At 50.2% G+C, this 16,518-nt stretch overlaps 1 protein-coding gene across 4 annotated transcripts in view; it reads left to right on the top strand.

The window, feature by feature from the left end:
- Positions 1-16,518, top strand: part of itpr3 (inositol 1,4,5-trisphosphate receptor, type 3) — a 255,817-nt gene that overhangs the window by 62,024 nt on the left and 177,275 nt on the right. For all 4 annotated transcript variants that reach the window (XR_007961438.1, XM_052058664.1, XM_052058663.1 and 1 more), the window contains 9 exons: positions 983-1,081; positions 1,179-1,262; positions 5,542-5,688; positions 5,886-5,981; positions 12,209-12,253; positions 12,316-12,458; positions 12,541-12,640; positions 14,116-14,276; positions 14,345-14,486. Coding sequence is in view for 3 of the 4 variants with exons in the window: in XM_052058664.1 (XP_051914624.1) it covers positions 983-1,081; positions 1,179-1,262; positions 5,542-5,688; positions 5,886-5,981; positions 12,209-12,253; positions 12,316-12,458; positions 12,541-12,640; positions 14,116-14,276; positions 14,345-14,486 (1,017 nt within the window). In the remaining variant the exon portion in view is untranslated. The remainder of the gene's footprint in view (positions 1-982; positions 1,082-1,178; positions 1,263-5,541; positions 5,689-5,885; positions 5,982-12,208; positions 12,254-12,315; positions 12,459-12,540; positions 12,641-14,115; positions 14,277-14,344; positions 14,487-16,518) is intronic.

The raw sequence follows: 16,518 nt of genomic DNA, 5'->3' as shown, positions 1-16,518 counted from the left end.
TCAAGTCAAGTCAACAGTATTTATAGAGCACTTTCAAACAGCCATCGCTGCATACAAAGTGCTGTACATGGAGCAATTTAACATGCACAATAAACAGTAAGACAAATCGGTAATAAAGGCGGTAGAAGGCAACAAACCGTAAAACCAAGAACAAATCTAAGTCATGCCAAAGAATACAAGTGAGTTTTAGGAGGGCTTTCTACATCAGTGTATATCCTGAACCCTGCTCAGTCACACATAAAATCACTGTCATAAGAACTCAGTGGATCTTTACTGCCAATCAATTGAAATTTGCTGTTGCCTGACAGAGATAAGTCGGTAATGCTTTCCTTTCCCTGTTTGACTTTAGTCCTCGAAAAGGATTGCTGCAAAAGATGCGTAGCAAACACTGAGTATCTCAGAGTCTTGCTTGGCTGAGAGCATTGTTGTTCTGAAGAGTTGACAAGAATCATACATGTTAGACGAACACAGACATGGCGTGTGTGAGTCTTGGCCTCCACTGAACCCCAAAGACTGACTCCTGAACCCCAAGGTTTCGCTTTAACCTACGTTAAGAGACACTGCTTTTAAGCAACTTGAAAAAATTTAGCGTTTGTGGACGCTATCACATGACGCAATCACAGTAGTTTTCCAATTTAAAGTAATTTGATATCTCATACAGCGACGTTAACCACCACAATCCTGAGAAAGCTTGTTAAAGTAGTACCACAGCTGCTTGGAATGCCGCAACTGCCTGACACCAACCGTTAGTCATTTGTCTGGTTCGTCACCAACGTTAGTCGTCATCCATCACCTCACACCTGTCTTTTACTCCTTGTCTTGATATTTTCAGTATTTGGGAACAACCAGCAGGGGGAGACTTATTTCAGGCTTTTGACAAAGATGGCAGTAAGATTAGAAACCATCTTACTGCAAGAGGTCTTGTAAGTTGAATAATTCATCATTGTAATAATAATAATAATGTGTGTTTTGCCACCTGCAGGTGGTGGTGGGGGACAAAGTGATCTTGAACCCGGTCAACGCCGGACAGCCGCTTCACGTGTCAAACTACGAGCTGAGTGACCACCCGGGCTGTAAGGAGGTGCGAGCGTCATTACAGATGTGCATCACCCTCAAAGCGCACATCCACCTCTGACTCCGTATATATATTTGTGCGTGTGTGTGCGCACCTTCTGCAGGTCAACTCTGTCAACTGCAACACCAGCTGGAAGGTCAACTTGTTCATGATGTTCAGTGACCACAGGGACGAAGTGCTCAAAGGCGTGAGTCACATCGCCAACCACAGTTTGCCTTTCATGAAGCCACACTCCCAATATGCCGACAGACCAGCCAGAGTACAGCACACTGGTCCTGCATTCTTCCTTGCAGCGCACCCTGTTAAATGCAATGATAACATTTTATTTGTTTTTAATTTATTTAAAAGGAAAGGATAGTTAATGTGATTGGCCTGGAACTATTTTTTGTTTCAGTTTTCAAAATCTAAAATTTGGCGAGTAAATGTGCACTCTGCATAAATCTTGAACATTATTCTACGAAAGTGTGTCTTAGCTACATAAGCAAACAAGGCAAGATCGATCATCCTGGTTGCAGTGTTTGAAAATGGTGTTACTTTTTTCCAACCCAACTATTGGAATGTTAAACACAAACACAGAACACTACCTTTTTCTTTTCAAGTGACAAACATATGGCTGTCAATCAGAGGGCAGGTAGTAAGAATGTAAAGCAACAGACCACTGACAATTAATTGTCCATCGTTCAATTAAGTAGCATTTATAAAAAATAACAGTGCAAATAAAAAATATCAGTGGCATCGGGTTCCCTTAAAAAAATGATATGGATAAGGAATTGCTGAGCCTTTCACAAGCACAGATGAGGCGAGAGAAAATAGTCCAATAGAGGAAAAATTTCCTCAAAGTACCTTTGCAAGGAATTTAGGCATTTCATATAGTTCAGCATATCATCAAAACGTTGTAAGCGACAAGGCCAAAAACAAACATGGCTAATTGTAGGCCATTGAGTCATTCATTTTAAACCACACATACATTTGGCTGTCCTCTGGACCTTATAGGAGGTGTTACAAAACCGCAGTCCTCCTAGTCTTAAACTGCATATTTGTTGTGTGGCTGAACGATTTATCGTTCCACTAGATGAAGATATGAACATTCAAGATATTCATATCTTACAATCAACACTATAGGTTTTCCCTGCTTGAAATTGCATCAACTCAATGTGAATGCAACACTAAGGCCAACCAATCACAAACCTCATTTCATGCTTACCGTGGCATGTCAGCTGAGGCGAGCCGATGACAAATCCAAGGTCCGGAGTAAAAAAATATAACTCATAAATCCATCCATCCATTTTCTAATCCGCTTATCCTCATGAGGGTCACCGGCATGCTAGAACATATCCCTGCTATCTTCGGGCAGGAGGTGGGGTACAACCTGAACTGGTTGCCAGTCAATCGCAGGGCACACATAGACGAACAACCATTTGTGTTCACAATCACACCTAGGGACAATTTAGAGTCTTCCACTAGCCTGTCATGCATCTTTTTGGAATGTGGGAGGAAACTGGAGTACCCAGAAAACCCACGCAGGCATGGGGAGAACATGCAAACTCCACAGAGGAAGACTTGAGCTGAAATCGAACCAGTACTGTGAGGCGGACGTATTAACCAGTTAAACACCGTGCCAACTCATAAATCATTCATCATTATTTGGAGGTATTTTAAATGAAAAGAAAAAGAGTGACTTGGAAGTAAGGAAATCAAGTGTTGTACTTTTCATGCTAACTTAATTCAACATTGTGACGTCGTACACCACGTGAAACAAACACATTTTTAGTTCATTGAGAAACATTGTAAATTGTGAGAGGTCCTGTCTGAAGCCAGATGTGATTAGTAAGACTGAATGTCAAAGAATCTGTTGAAATTGCAGTGTTGCATTCAAGACACGCATGCATTCGTTGTTTATCGGGTAATACTAATTGCTTTGCATTTCATATGATCCCTGAAAAAAATTTGCTCCGGAGCAAATGCTCGTTTGCGAAGCAGCACCGAAGTAAATTTGCACGTGTGCACGCAACTGGGTTAAATTAGCTCCAGAGCAAAAGCTCTTTGCGGGGGGAGTGGCCTCGCTACGCGTCATAGGAGTCCATACAGGAACTTGCAAACATGCATAATGGGTATTTTGTGCTTGAAAACATTTTTTGTCACAAAGAAGAAGGCGGGGAAAAGGAAGTACACTTTAGGCATGCGCATGTTCTACTTCCGCATTCCTGTCGTTTTGCTCCGCTGCAGTAACTGCTGTGTAAACGCAGGTGGGGCTCCACCGACGCTGTGCCGATGCAGACACGCTCAGCGGCTTTGTACGTGTGAACGCTCCACACAATTTGCTGCGGTGCAAAATATATCGCAACAAAATACATCGGTGCAGCGCCGGAGCAAATGTGTGCCGTGTGAACAGCCCTATAGATGTGATGCAACGCGGTGGCAGAACCACTCGCCAGCTCTTGCCAAAGTCATAAATTCACCGAATATACAGTAAACATAATTGTGGTTTACAACACTTAACCATATTTACAACATCATATGTACAAATTGATGAAATATTGAAGCTTGGGGTAGAGATTTTCATGATCGCATGCACCGCTCGCTGGGCCCAGTTAACATGAATAAGAGGTCTCCAGCCCCAGAGTGGAGCCTCGTTGCGCCCATGGCCTGACGGTCATAACCCCTGCCGTGGATGGTGACTATCGAATGCCACCAGCGGACTTCGGATGCCGCAGGACGACAAGCCAATCCAGTAATCCCTCGTTCATTGCGGTTAATGGGGACCAAAACCACTCGATAAACGAAAATCCGCGAAGTACCGACCCATTAACATATGTAAAAAAAATATTACCCCACGTGGGCCCTTGCGCTTGAGCAGAACGCACTCACACACACACACACACGCGCCAGCGATTCAGCTTGTGCAGCAGACGTGTTTATGATTAGTCAATTAAGAGAATTAAGGATGAAAGAGACCTGCTTTTGTTCTTATAAGCCTTCTCTCTCTCTCTCTCTCTCTCTCTCTCTCTCTCTCTCTCTCTCTCTCTCTCTCTCTCTCTCTCTCTCTCTCTCTCTCTCTCTCTCTCTCTCTCTCTCTCTCTCTCTCTCTGTCTCTCTCTCAGCAACACACATACACTCACCTGCGTGCCCATTCGTTCAAGCGCGCACACACACGTGCCCCACGTGGACCTTCCACGCTTGAGCAGAGTGCGCACACTCTAGCAAGGATAGTAAACAACACTTTAGGGGTGTTCACAAGGCAAGATTTGGTCCGGTGCCCCAGTAGAGCCGTCACACGTGCAAATTAGCTCCGGCGTAGCCCCGGAAAACAGCTTACACCGGACCAAATTTGATCCACCTCAGGGAGGTGGTTTGCTCCAGAGCAAATGCTTGTTTGCGAAGCAGCACCGGTGTAAATTTGCACGTGTGTACGCAACTGGGTTACATTTGCTCCAGAGCAAATGCTTGTGAAGAGTTTACGTACGGCGAGAATGCGTTGTGCTCTGTCGGACTTCCGTCATGTGTTTGTTTAATAACGACACAAGACTTGGCTGGTAACATCTTTCCTTTTGTAGGAGACTGGACTGTCTCGGAGTTGTTTGTGTAGTTTGTTCCTTTGTTGTGTGTTCACAACCCCCCGTCCCCCATCTAATTTATTTTGTGATTTCCTCTCTTGATTTTCTGTTTGCCGCATTACGTGTTTGCTTTTCTGAGTGTCATTGAAGTCATCGTTGATTTACGTTTTCGGGGGCGGTCACTCTCGAGCAGAAGGCACGGAGACCGAGAAGGAGAAGGACGTGCCTGTCCAGTAGTCGCTTGAGTTGTGTATACGTTTTAAAAAGAACCAACACGACAGCTCATTTGTTTTCTGTCATTTTGGTCCGTTGCAGAAACCACCGTGTGAACACAAGTGGGGCTGCACCGACGCTGTGCCGGTGCTGACATGCTCAGCTGCTTTGTACGTGTGAACGCTCCACACAATTTGCTGCGGTGCAAAATATGTTGCAACAAAATAAATCGATGCAACGCCGGAGCAAATGTGTGCCGTGTGAACACCTCTTTAGACACTGATTTTTGCGGACTTCAAAAAAAAAGGATGAATGTTTGAAAAACATCTGTGATGAACGATAAACGAACCGCGAAGTAGCGAGGGATCACTGCACTGTATTTTGGTCCTGACCATGGGCAGTGTTGTCTTGCTGGCCTACACCCAGAAATTGATTTTTCATCGAAATTTAAAAGCATCTGTGCAGTTCACACCTTAATCCCCAATTTCTCCCACTTTTCACTGGGCCCCTGTTCAGTGCCTGTTGTCATAGAAAAGCAACGGAGGCCATGTGGTGTGGTGCCAGACCGGCAGTGTTGTTTGGTGTGAACGGAAAAGTGGCTCAAGGGTGGCGGCAATTGAGCAAATTCAGATATCAGCATGATGCAAAGTGTGGACAAAGCTGCTGAACATTTTGACAGGACACTGTTCTTTCCCTCAGGGCGACGTGGTGCGTTTGTTTCATGCTGAGCAGGAGAAGTTTTTGACATGCGACGAGTACAAGAATAAACTTCATGTTTTCCTGCGCACAACCTTGAGACAATCGGCCACATCGGCGACCAGCTCCAATGCGCTGTGGGAGGTTGAGGTAGGAAAATGAACTTGGTTTCAAAAGTACTCCCTGTTAACTCATTAAGTCAGATAGTACTGCTGTGTTACTCAAAGAGGTGAGAGATATTTCCTCTTCCCGTGTGTCCATTTACCCCCCCCCCTCCCCCATGCCAGAGACTGCAAATTTCACCAGTGTAGGACAAATAAAGATTATTATCTTAATTGTTCGTCCAGGTTGTCCATCATGATCCATGTCGCGGAGGGGCAGGACACTGGAACAGTTTGTATCGCTTCAAACACCTTGCCACTGGAAACTACTTGGCAGCAGAGGTAACTACGGCTGGGAAACAGTCGAACATGTCGACTTAAAAAAAAAAAGGTTGATTTCACTGAACGCCAGTCATATGGACTTTTATAGGCCCCATACTGTAAGTCAATTGTACACTTATCTAAACCGATCCTGGCCTTTTGCACAGTTGATTGCCACCCTCTCCTGGTGCTGGTTGACACAGGCAGTGAGTTTGTCCACAGGGGCATACTTTGCTGTAATGTTGTCACGTTGAGCCCGAGGCGATGAGGAATCGCCTCGTGCACAACAGAAAAAAAGAGGTGGATCCCCGGAGAAGCAGACAACGAAAAGATCTTGTGAGAACAAAGGGGTTTTTAATAAAGAACAAAAGGGGCCCGAACAGGGAAAACGGTAACAGAGAACGCTGGTCAAATAAGGACCAGGAAAAAAATAAGGAAGACAACTGAAAACGCTCGCGAAACGATAAAGGGCGAGGAACAACCGAGATAACAATCTGATCACTATAAGAAGTACGCGAATGATTGAGGCCGTAAGGCAATAGGGCAGCGAGAAATAGTCGAACGACGAGAATAGCAAATCGAGAGCAATGGCACGGTAAGGAATTCTCCGGCAGTGAGATGACTGCCGGAGTCGCCTAATAAAGGCACGTAATCAGCCCGAAATAACGGGCAGGTGTGCCGAACAGGTGGCGGGAGAACCCGCCACCTGCTGGCGAGCACGCGACGTGACAGTACCCCCCCCTCAATGGACGCCTCCCGGCGGACTACCCGGTTTGGACGGATGAGCAGTGTGGAAGTCGCGCAGAAGGGACGGGTCAAGGATCCAGGAGCGAGGCACCCATTGCCGCTCCTCCGGCCCGTAGCCCTCCCAATCGACCAGGTACTGGAAGCCCTTGCCCCTGCGCCGAGAGTCCAGGATGGCACGAACCGTGTACACCGGGTCCCCGTCGACCACCCGCGGGGGCGGCGGCGGAGCGGGAGGGGGCGCCAAGGCGCTGGAAGACACAGGCTTGAGCAGGGAGACGTGGAACACGGGGTGGACCTTCATGGAGGCCGGCAGCCGGAGCCTGACCGCGACGGGGCTGATGACGGCCTCGACCTCGAACGGGCCAGCGAATCGGGGCCCCAGTTTGGCAGACGAGCCGGCCAGGCGAAGATCCCTCGTAGCCAGCCACACCTTCTCTCCCACCGCATATGAGGGCGCCGGGCGCCGACGACGATCAGCGATCCGCCGGTTCCGGGACGCAGTGCGGGACAACGCAGCCCGGGCCTCCCTCCACACGTGATGGGCCCGCTTAAGGTGGCGCTGCACGGAAGGGACCTCCACCAGCCCCTCCTGGGACGGGAACAGCGGTGGCTGGTAGCCGTAGGCCGTCATGAACGGCGACCTGCCTGTAGCGGAGGAGACGAGAGTGTTGTGGGCGTATTCCACCCAGGGCAGGTGGTCGGCCCAGGATGCCGGACGGTGGAGACAAACACAGCGGAGGGCCGCCCCCAGATCCTGGTTGGCGCGCTCAGCCTGCCCATTGGACTGAGGGTGGTATCCCGAGGTCAGGCTGGCCGTAGCTCCGAGGGACCGGCAGAACCGCTTCCAGACGCGGGACACAAACTGGGGCCCCCGATCCGAAACGATGTCCGCCGGAATGCCGTGGAGACGGAAGACGTGCTGGATGAGGAGGTTGGCGGTCTCCAGCGCCGACGGCAACCTGGACAAGGGCACAAAGTGAGCGGCCTTGGAGAAGCGGTCCACGATCGTGAGCACGACCGTCCGGCCCCGGGAAGGCGGTAGGCCCGTGACGAAGTCCACGGCGATGTGAGACCACGGGCGGGGAGGAATGGGCAGCGGCTGGAGCAGTCCTGCCGGAGGTTGGTGTGACGACTTGCCGCAGGCGCAGGAGGTGCAGGCCTTGACAAACTCCGTCGCGTCGTGGCGGAGCTCCGGCCACCAGAAACGCTGGGCGACGAGCTGCACAGTCCGGTTCACCCCGGGATGACACGCCACCTTGGATCCGTGACCCCACTGCAGGACCTCTGAACGAAGGGCAGGAGGCACGAACAGCCTCCCCGCTGGGCACCCTGCCGGCACCTGCACCCCCACCAGGGCGGACTGGACCCGCTGTTCAACCTCCCACTGGACGGCCCCCACTATGCACTGGGTCGGGAGGATGGTCTCCGGGGAATGGTCCCACCCCGCAGGTTCGTGGAGCCGGGAAAGGGCGTCAGGCTTAGTGTTCTTAGACCCGGGGGAGTAGGTGAGGACGAAGTCGAACCTGGTGAGGAAGAGGGCCCACCGGGCCTGACGGGCGTTAAGTCTTTTTGCGGAGCGGAGATATGCAAGGTTCTTATGGTCGGTGTAAACAGTAAAGGGTTCCTTAGCCCCCTCGAGCCAGTGCCGCCACTCCTGTAAGGCGGTTACCACAGCCAACAGTTCCCGGTTGCCCACGTCGTAGTTGGACTCGGCGGCACTGAGTCGGCGGGAGAAGAAGGCGCAGGGGTGCAGCTTCTGGTCGACTGGGGAGCGTTGGGACAGCACCGCACCCACCCCTGAATCCGAGGCGTCCACCTCTACGACGAACGGGTGGTCAGGGTCAGGATGTTGCAGAACCGGGGGACTAGTGAACGCCGCCTTAAGACGCGCGAACGCCGCATCCGCGGCAGGGTCCCACTTAAAAGGGATTTTGACCGAGGTCAGGCGGGTTAGGGGAAGCGCCATCTGGCTGTAACCCCGGATAAAGCGTCTATAGAAGTTGGCGAACCCCAAGAAACGCTGCAGTTCCTTGCGGTTGGACGGGACCGGCCAGTTAGTGACCGCACGCGTCTTAATGGGGTCCGCCCGTAGCTTGCCCTGTTCTATAATGAACCCCAGGAAGGAGATGACGGGAACATGGAACTCACACTTTTCTGCCTTGACGAAGAGCCGGTTCTCGAGCAAACGTTGTAGCACCAGCCGAACATGTTGCTGGTGCTCATGCAGAGAACGAGAAAAAATTAAAATGTCGTCAAGATAAACAAAACAGAAGATGTTGATCATGTCCCGGAGCACGTCATTAATGAGGTTTTGGAAGACGGCAGGTGCGTTTGTGAGGCCAAAAGGCATGACGAGATATTCGAAATGGCCCAGGGGGGTCTTAAACGCGGTTTTCCACTCGTCGCCCTCTCGGATGCGAACCAAGTGGTACGCGCTGCGTAAATCTAATTTTGAGAATATGGTGGCTGATTGCAATGGGGCGAAGGCGGAGTCCAACAAGGGTAGCGGGTATCTATTTTTAATTGTAATTTCATTTAATCCGCGATAGTCCACGCAGGGCCGTAGGGATTTATCCTTCTTCCCCACGAAGAAAAAACCCGCCCCTAACGGTGAGCGCGAAGGTCTGATGAGACCTGCAGCGAGCGAGCTGTTTATATATTCTGTTAACGCCTCACGCTCGGGCCGGGATACCTGATACAGCCGCGAGGTCGGCAACGGGGCGCCCGCCTGCAGGTCTATCGCGCAATCGTAGGGGCGGTGTGGGGGCAAGGAGCGCGCGCGATCCTCGCTAAAAACCTCCTTAAGATCCCGATAGCACTCCGGCACTCCGTCAAGGCAGATCTCCTCGGGGGGAGTTACGCGTTCGTGCCTCCCGACGGCAGACTGTAGGCAGCGCTGGTAGCAATAATCGCTCCAACTATCGATAGCGGGGCGCGCCCATGATATCACCGGGTTATGCGTCTGCAGCCAGGGTAATCCGAGGATGATCGGGGCGTTCCGGGACCGCATAACATAAAAACGGCGATGCTCAATATGATTACCGGATAACACAAGTTTTAACGGCTCCGTTCGATGCGTTACTACCGCCAGGAGACGCCCATCCAGATCACGCACCCGCTTCGCAACAACCAACTCCTCTAAGAAGCACCCGAGTTCGGACGCGAGATTAGTGTCCATCAAACAATCATCTGCTCCCGAATCCACCAGGGCCCGAACCCGTCTTGACCGGGACTCGCCGAATACCTCCGCCTCAAGCTCGAGTCTATTAGGGTGTCCTGGTCGCTTATCGACTCGCCTAGACTCGGAGGGTGACGCGCGAGGTCGTGACTCACAGTAATCGGGAGGAGCGTGGAAAGACGATCCCGGATAGCTGGTTGTGGCGCGGGAGGGTGGTTGTGCGCCGTCAGGTGTAGCATGGTCCCGGCGACGGCGCCTTCCTTCCTCCGCGCCACCGTCTTTGCCGCCCAACTGCATCGGCTCCTCCGCGGATGCTGTCTCCCGGCCCCGGGAGTGCTCGCCGTGCCCCCGATATTCCTCACGGTACGGGAGACGTCGAGACGGGTACCGATCACCTCCTCGCTCCCGACCCCGTTCCCTCAGGCGATTGTCCATAAGGAGGGAGAGGTCGATCAGCTCCTCCAAGTCCGTGCTGTGATCGCGAGTAGCCAGCTCGTCCTTGAGCTGAGTGTTGAGACCCCGGCGAAACAGTCCACACAGGGCCCGATCGTCGTACCCGCTCTGCGCGGCCAGGATCCGGAACTCGATGGAGTAGTCAGCGACCGAACGCCTGCCCTGCTGCAGGGCGAGCAGCCGCCCCTCCGCCTCTCTGCCCCGCACGGGATGGTGGAACACCCGACGGAAGGCTGCCACGAAGTCAGAATAGGAGGTGCGGAGATTCGGCTTTGCGTCGCTGGTCGCGATTGCCCACGATGCCGCCGGACCTGTCAAGAGACTCATGATATAGGCCACCTTGGCGGCGTCAGTAGCGTAGGCGGACGGCTGTTGGTCAAATATTAGCGAGCAATTGTGTAGGAAGTGTCCACACTGCCCGTGTTCACCCCCGTAGCGAGGAGGGTGTGGAAGCGAGGGCTCCCTCGACATAGGAGGGTACGAGGAGGGAGCCTCCGGGGTGGTAGGACGAAGCCCGGAAGGTGGTCTTCGTTCCTCCACCCGAATAAGGCGAGGTTCGAGATCATCGAACCGATGAGCCAGCATGGAGACCGCGCCGTTGAGTTCCGTAAGGGCTTGGCGGTGCTGACTCATTTGCCGCTCTTGTCGAGCAAGAGCGGACAAGATCTTTTCGGCGTCTGCGGGATCCATGGTGGCCGGAGAATTCTGTCACGTTGAGCCCGAGGCGATGAGGAATCGCCTCGTGCACAACAGAAAAAAAGAGGTGGATCCCCGGAGAAGCAGACAACGAAAAGATCTTGTGAGAACAAAGGGGTTTTTAATAAAGAACAAAAGGGGCCCGAACAGGGAAAACGGTAACAGAGAACGCTGGTCAAATAAGGACCAGGAAAAAAATAAGGAAGACAACTGAAAACGCTCGCGAAACGATAAAGGGCGAGGAACAACCGAGATAACAATCTGATCACTATAAGAAGTACGCGAATGATTGAGGCCGTAAGGCAATAGGGCAGCGAGAAATAGTCGAACGACGAGAATAGCAAATCGAGAGCAATGGCACGGTAAGGAATTCTCCGGCAGTGAGATGACTGCCGGAGTCGCCTAATAAAGGCACGTAATCAGCCCGAAATAACGGGCAGGTGTGCCGAACAGGTGGCGGGAGAACCCGCCACCTGCTGGCGAGCACGCGACGTGACAAATGTCGCCACTGTAATTATGTGTTTAGCATAGTTTTGGCACAGGCAGTCACTTTGAATCTGGGTCAAATATACATATTAGGATGCTAGTGTCATGACTGGCATGTAAACCCTTGTCCCCTGTTTCAAAGACAGTAATGTGCTGCATTATGTGGTAGCGTGTTTGTTACAGACAATTGCTTTTTATCATGTTAGCATTGCGAGCTGGAAGGTAGTTTTAGATTACACATGTTAAGATGTGTTACATCATTTGTATTAAAATGGAAGAATGCCAAATTTAGCATTGCTATAGACTTGTCCGTTGTCAACACATTGCAAACAGAGATCAAATGTGATTGTGATGTGACTTGAATTCCTGTAGGAAAATGTTTCAGAAATCAACAAAAATAAATCGCAGGCCAATGCAATGCACGTATAAGGTTTGAGTGTGTGAGACATTCCTCGATCTTTTATTGTAATTTATTTGGGATCTTTTATTGTATCGGATATGTTGAAAAATTAAATCATTGTGTCTACTGTAGGCTCTCTCTGTCTCTCTCTCTCTCTCTCTCTCTCTCTCTCTCTCTCGCTCTGACATAAAATACATAAATGCATAAATATTCCAGAAACAAATTGACAGAAGTCAACATAATGTCAAAGATTTACGTTTGTTGTTTTTCTTTTTCTTGTCCGTACAGGAGAATCCCACTTACCGAGGTGACAGTGTGGAGATGTCCTCCTTGGTGAGTTGGACACATAGTGGACTCTTGAAGGACCCTCAGCCTACCTTTGCGTCTTTGTGCAGATGGAAAGCAGTCGCAACAGCAAGCGTTTGCATGGCGAGAGGATCAAGTATAAGCTGGTGGCCATGACACATGGCAATGACATTGCCTCGCTCTTTGAGCTGGATCCCACCACTTTACAGAAGACCGACTCCTTCGTTCCGCGGTACCAGCCACATCCTGCCTGAATTTGAGAGTAAAACACCAGCGCTTTTAATGGAGACAGTAAAATGAATGTCCACTTCCAGGAACTCATATGTCCGCCTGAGGCATCTCTGCACCAACACGTGGATCCAGAGCACAAATGTCCCCATAGACGTTGACGAGGAGAGACCCATCAGACTCATGGTTGGTTCGTCACTCTTTTCTTGATAGCTGAACAGATTTAAGGCAAGCACGTAGATAAAGCAAGAAGGAAATATGTTGTGACGCCAGTAAAATATCATACATTTTATTTGCTGGAGTTAATTTCATTCTTCGAGTCTTTAGTAATTGAGGTTCATTTCCCGCTGTCAGAGTTTGACATAATACGAAGCTTGGGATTAATTTAGAACAACTGCCTGCAAGTATAAAAATCAACTCCTAATGTTAAAAGACGTGTTTACCCCCTGTGTGCTTTGTTGCATGGACTTGAGATCCTCTCGAGACCTTGATCACCCGCGAGAGTTGAACTCTCAAATGAGTTATTCATTGGGACTAGACACATTATCCCCACCAGATCAATGGGGGAAAACATCTATCGAATTTGAGATGTCTTGAATGTTTCCCTTTTACTGGGTTTTCACACTGGCTTAGTCCCTCTCTCTCTCTCTTCTCTCTCTCTCTCTCTCTCTCTCTCTCTCTCTCTCTCTCTCTCTCTCTCTCTCTCTCTCTCTCTCTCTCTCTCTCTCTCTCTCTTTCTCTCTCTCTCTCTCGCATATGAGGACAGCTTTGCGGTGTTAAATGTCCAGACGTTGCAGCCATTGGACAGTAGATTCATTAGGTGCTGTGAGGTTCAAGTTGCCATCTGGTGGTCGATGAATGTAGTAGAGATGTTCTGCAGTTTGGAGTTCTGGTCCACAGTCGCAGAATGGTGATTCGATGAGACCCCATCAGAACATGTTGTCGTTGAAACGGCCTACCCCAGTTCTTAGGTGGTTGAGTCGTACCCAGACTTTTCGGGGTAGCGTTGAGCCAGGTGGGGGTTCGGTGTTGGGTTGGACCATGAACTGGTTGGGTCTTGCAGTTTTATCCCAACTACTTCTCCACGCTTCCAGGATGTTAAAGTTGGAGTCATGAAGTTCTGCAGCATGATGAGGAAAAGGGTGGCGAGATTTTAGCCTTTGGCGCTTTCCAGGTTGTACCTCGGCGATCAACTGGTTTACGGCATGGTTTTTGTCCAGCACAGCATGTTGAGCAAGGCAGTGGGTAGCTTTTTCTCTACGTAAGCTGGCTGGGGCAATGCCTGCATATACTCCGATAGTTACAGGTACTGTATTTGTCCGCTTGGTATTCATTGATCCATCTATCCATTATCCAAACCACTGCTCCTCATGTCGTGCATCCCTAATATTGTTAGAAGGATGTTGAGGATGGAGCTGCCAGGCAAGAGAGCTTGAGGAAGGCATGAGAGATAGTTGATAGATTTAGTGAAGTAAGACTTGACATTGATGATGTCGAAGATGAAGTGGGCTTCGGCGACCCCAACAGGACAATCCAAATGTAAAAATGAACAATTCTACATATTTTGCACCTGTCTGTTTCAAGTTAAAATCGAATGAAGCACTTCAACACAAACGTTTGCCTCCCCTTGGTGTAGAAGGTTGACATTGTCCTCCTCACAGTTAGGAACGTGCCCCACCAAAGAGGACAAGGAGGCATTCGCCATCGTCTCGGTTCCCGTCATGGAGATTCGGGATCTAGATTTTGCCAATGACGCGAGCGCCATGTTGAGCACAGTGGTGGACCAGTTCAGTAAGGGCTTCATCAGCCAAAACGACCGCCGGTGAGACTCTTGCGCCGTGGATGGTGCATGAGAATGTTCTATCTACATGCTCACCTTTTTTTTGACAGCTTTGCTATCAAGCTGCTGGAGGACGTGGTCTTTTTCGTGGCAGACGCCGTCAACAGCGGCCAGCCAGTATTGGATGTCACCATGACCAAAGCCAACCGCGAGAGGCAGAAGCTAATGAGGGAGCAGAACATCCTCAAGCAGGTAAGGAATATCTCACACAGACAACAAAATCTATGCTGGACCCAATCTATACTGACCGCTTCCCTTTTTTAAAGTTTGTTTATACATTCTTCATTGAAATTGTCTTTCACATACAGGAGGATTTGACCCCTCCAAAATTGCTTCCAAGACAATATTGAAATTGTGATTTTTCTAACTGAAATTGTGATTTTTCTAACAGAAATTGCGACTTTTTTTCCCCAAACCAAGCTCACTGACCACTCACATTTACAAATATTTGCTGTTCATAGCTGGTTTCTCTCCACTTAAGTGCAGTTCCAGCCAGATTTCTGTGAAAAATGCATTGTACACCAGCTTTTCTGGTGTCTGGTGACCAAAACTATTATCTTAGTGATGAGCATTGGTTTCTTATGCTCTCTCTTTGTCTGTGTCTCTTGTCAGCTGTGATAATAATGCTTACCGGTACTGTATTTTCCACATGAAAAGGTGCACTGGATTATGAGGCGCACCTTCAATGAATGGCCTGTTTTGTAATTTTTTTTCATATATTGGACGCCCGTCATTATAAGACACAAACTACAATGCATCCACCAGATGGAGCTACGCTGAAGGAAATGCCAACAGAACACTACACTACGCTACACCCTGATTTACATATCGACGAGCAGATGTCAGTAAAACTTATTTAATAAAGCAGTGATACAGTTCACTTCACCAACATAAAGTTATAACATTGACTCGTTAACGTTGAACTCTCTTGCCGCTGCTCTATTTCCGTGTTCAACTGCAAAACCGATCTGAACCGATTTGAACTCTGCGTTGCAAGCATGTCTCTAGCAAGGAGCCATTTTGTGGTTGACATATTATCGTAATGACCATACACAAGGCGCATCGGATTTTAAGGTGCGCTGTGAGCTTGTAGCAACCACAAATGCCCTCTGAGAACTCTGACATTTGAATTTCGCGATTGGTGATGGCATCGGTGACGTAGAACCCCTGGTTCGGGTTGGCGATCGTACAAACGTAACTGTGATAAGTGCGCCACGCCGCCGGCGTTACTGTCGGCGGGTGGCCGTCGCGTTTTTTGAGAACTTGCAGTTCGGGAGGCAGTTTCTCGCGTCTCTGCCGAACTTGTTATGGTAGCTGCAAATACCAGACGGTAGCATGTAGCCGCGGGACCACTGGTTCTGGGGCGGAGCTTGACGGCGATCATGCGGTGGGCCTGGACGGTGGCGTACGGCATTGATGTCTGCGTCCACATTGGGCGGGGCTAGTGAGCTGCAGGCGGCGGCGACCGGCGTCGACTTTTCGGCGGCCCTGGTCGCGGTAATCAGGTCATCGGCTTTGGCGACTAGTGCGGACATTGACAGCGTATTGGCGTCGTGGAGGGCGGCGCGAACTGAGGACGGGATGGACTGTAGCCATAGTTCGCGCATGAGGTCGACTTTGCGAGGCTGGCCAGTAGACGGATCGGCGCCGGGTAGTCGGGCGAGTGACTGCATCTCGTTCCACAAACTGAGAGCTGTGCGGTCGCCTAGATCCTGACTGGGCATGGCGAGCAGTCGTTTGGCGCGGGCGCTGACGGTAAGAGTATACTCTTTCAGCAGGTGATCTTTCAACGAGTCGTACGTGATTTCGTCGTCTTGCTGGTCCAACCATGCCGAAACGTGCTGGAAAACGCCGTCGGGATGGCTTCTAAGACGTAGTCCGCTTTTGTTCTCGGATCTGTGACTTTCCGGAGGCGGAATTGTACTTCGGCCCGGCGAAACCAGGAAACGGGTTCCTGAGTGCTGAAAGGCGGCAGTTTCACCGAGACGGCGTGGATTGTGAGGTTGTTGTCGGACGGCGTCTGCGGTTCCGACCGGGTCGGGAGCAGGCCGTTGGAAAGCGGTGGAGTTGTCGACATCTTGAGTCTCGAAGGTTGCGTGTTGAGAACGGCGAAGGGTCACCAGTTGTAAGGAACGACGGCCCGGCGAAGTGAAGTACTCGAAGAGCTGTGGTACACTGCTTTATTTTAGCAAACATACGATCATTTATATACCAGCAAAGCGGA

The sequence above is a fragment of the Hippocampus zosterae genome, chromosome 2 (genome assembly GCF_025434085.1).
Source record: "Hippocampus zosterae strain Florida chromosome 2, ASM2543408v3, whole genome shotgun sequence".
NCBI lineage: Eukaryota > Metazoa > Chordata > Actinopteri > Syngnathiformes > Syngnathidae > Hippocampus > Hippocampus zosterae.
Note: the sequence above shows the minus strand (reverse complement) of the source record. Positions and strands in the feature narration are given on the sequence as shown.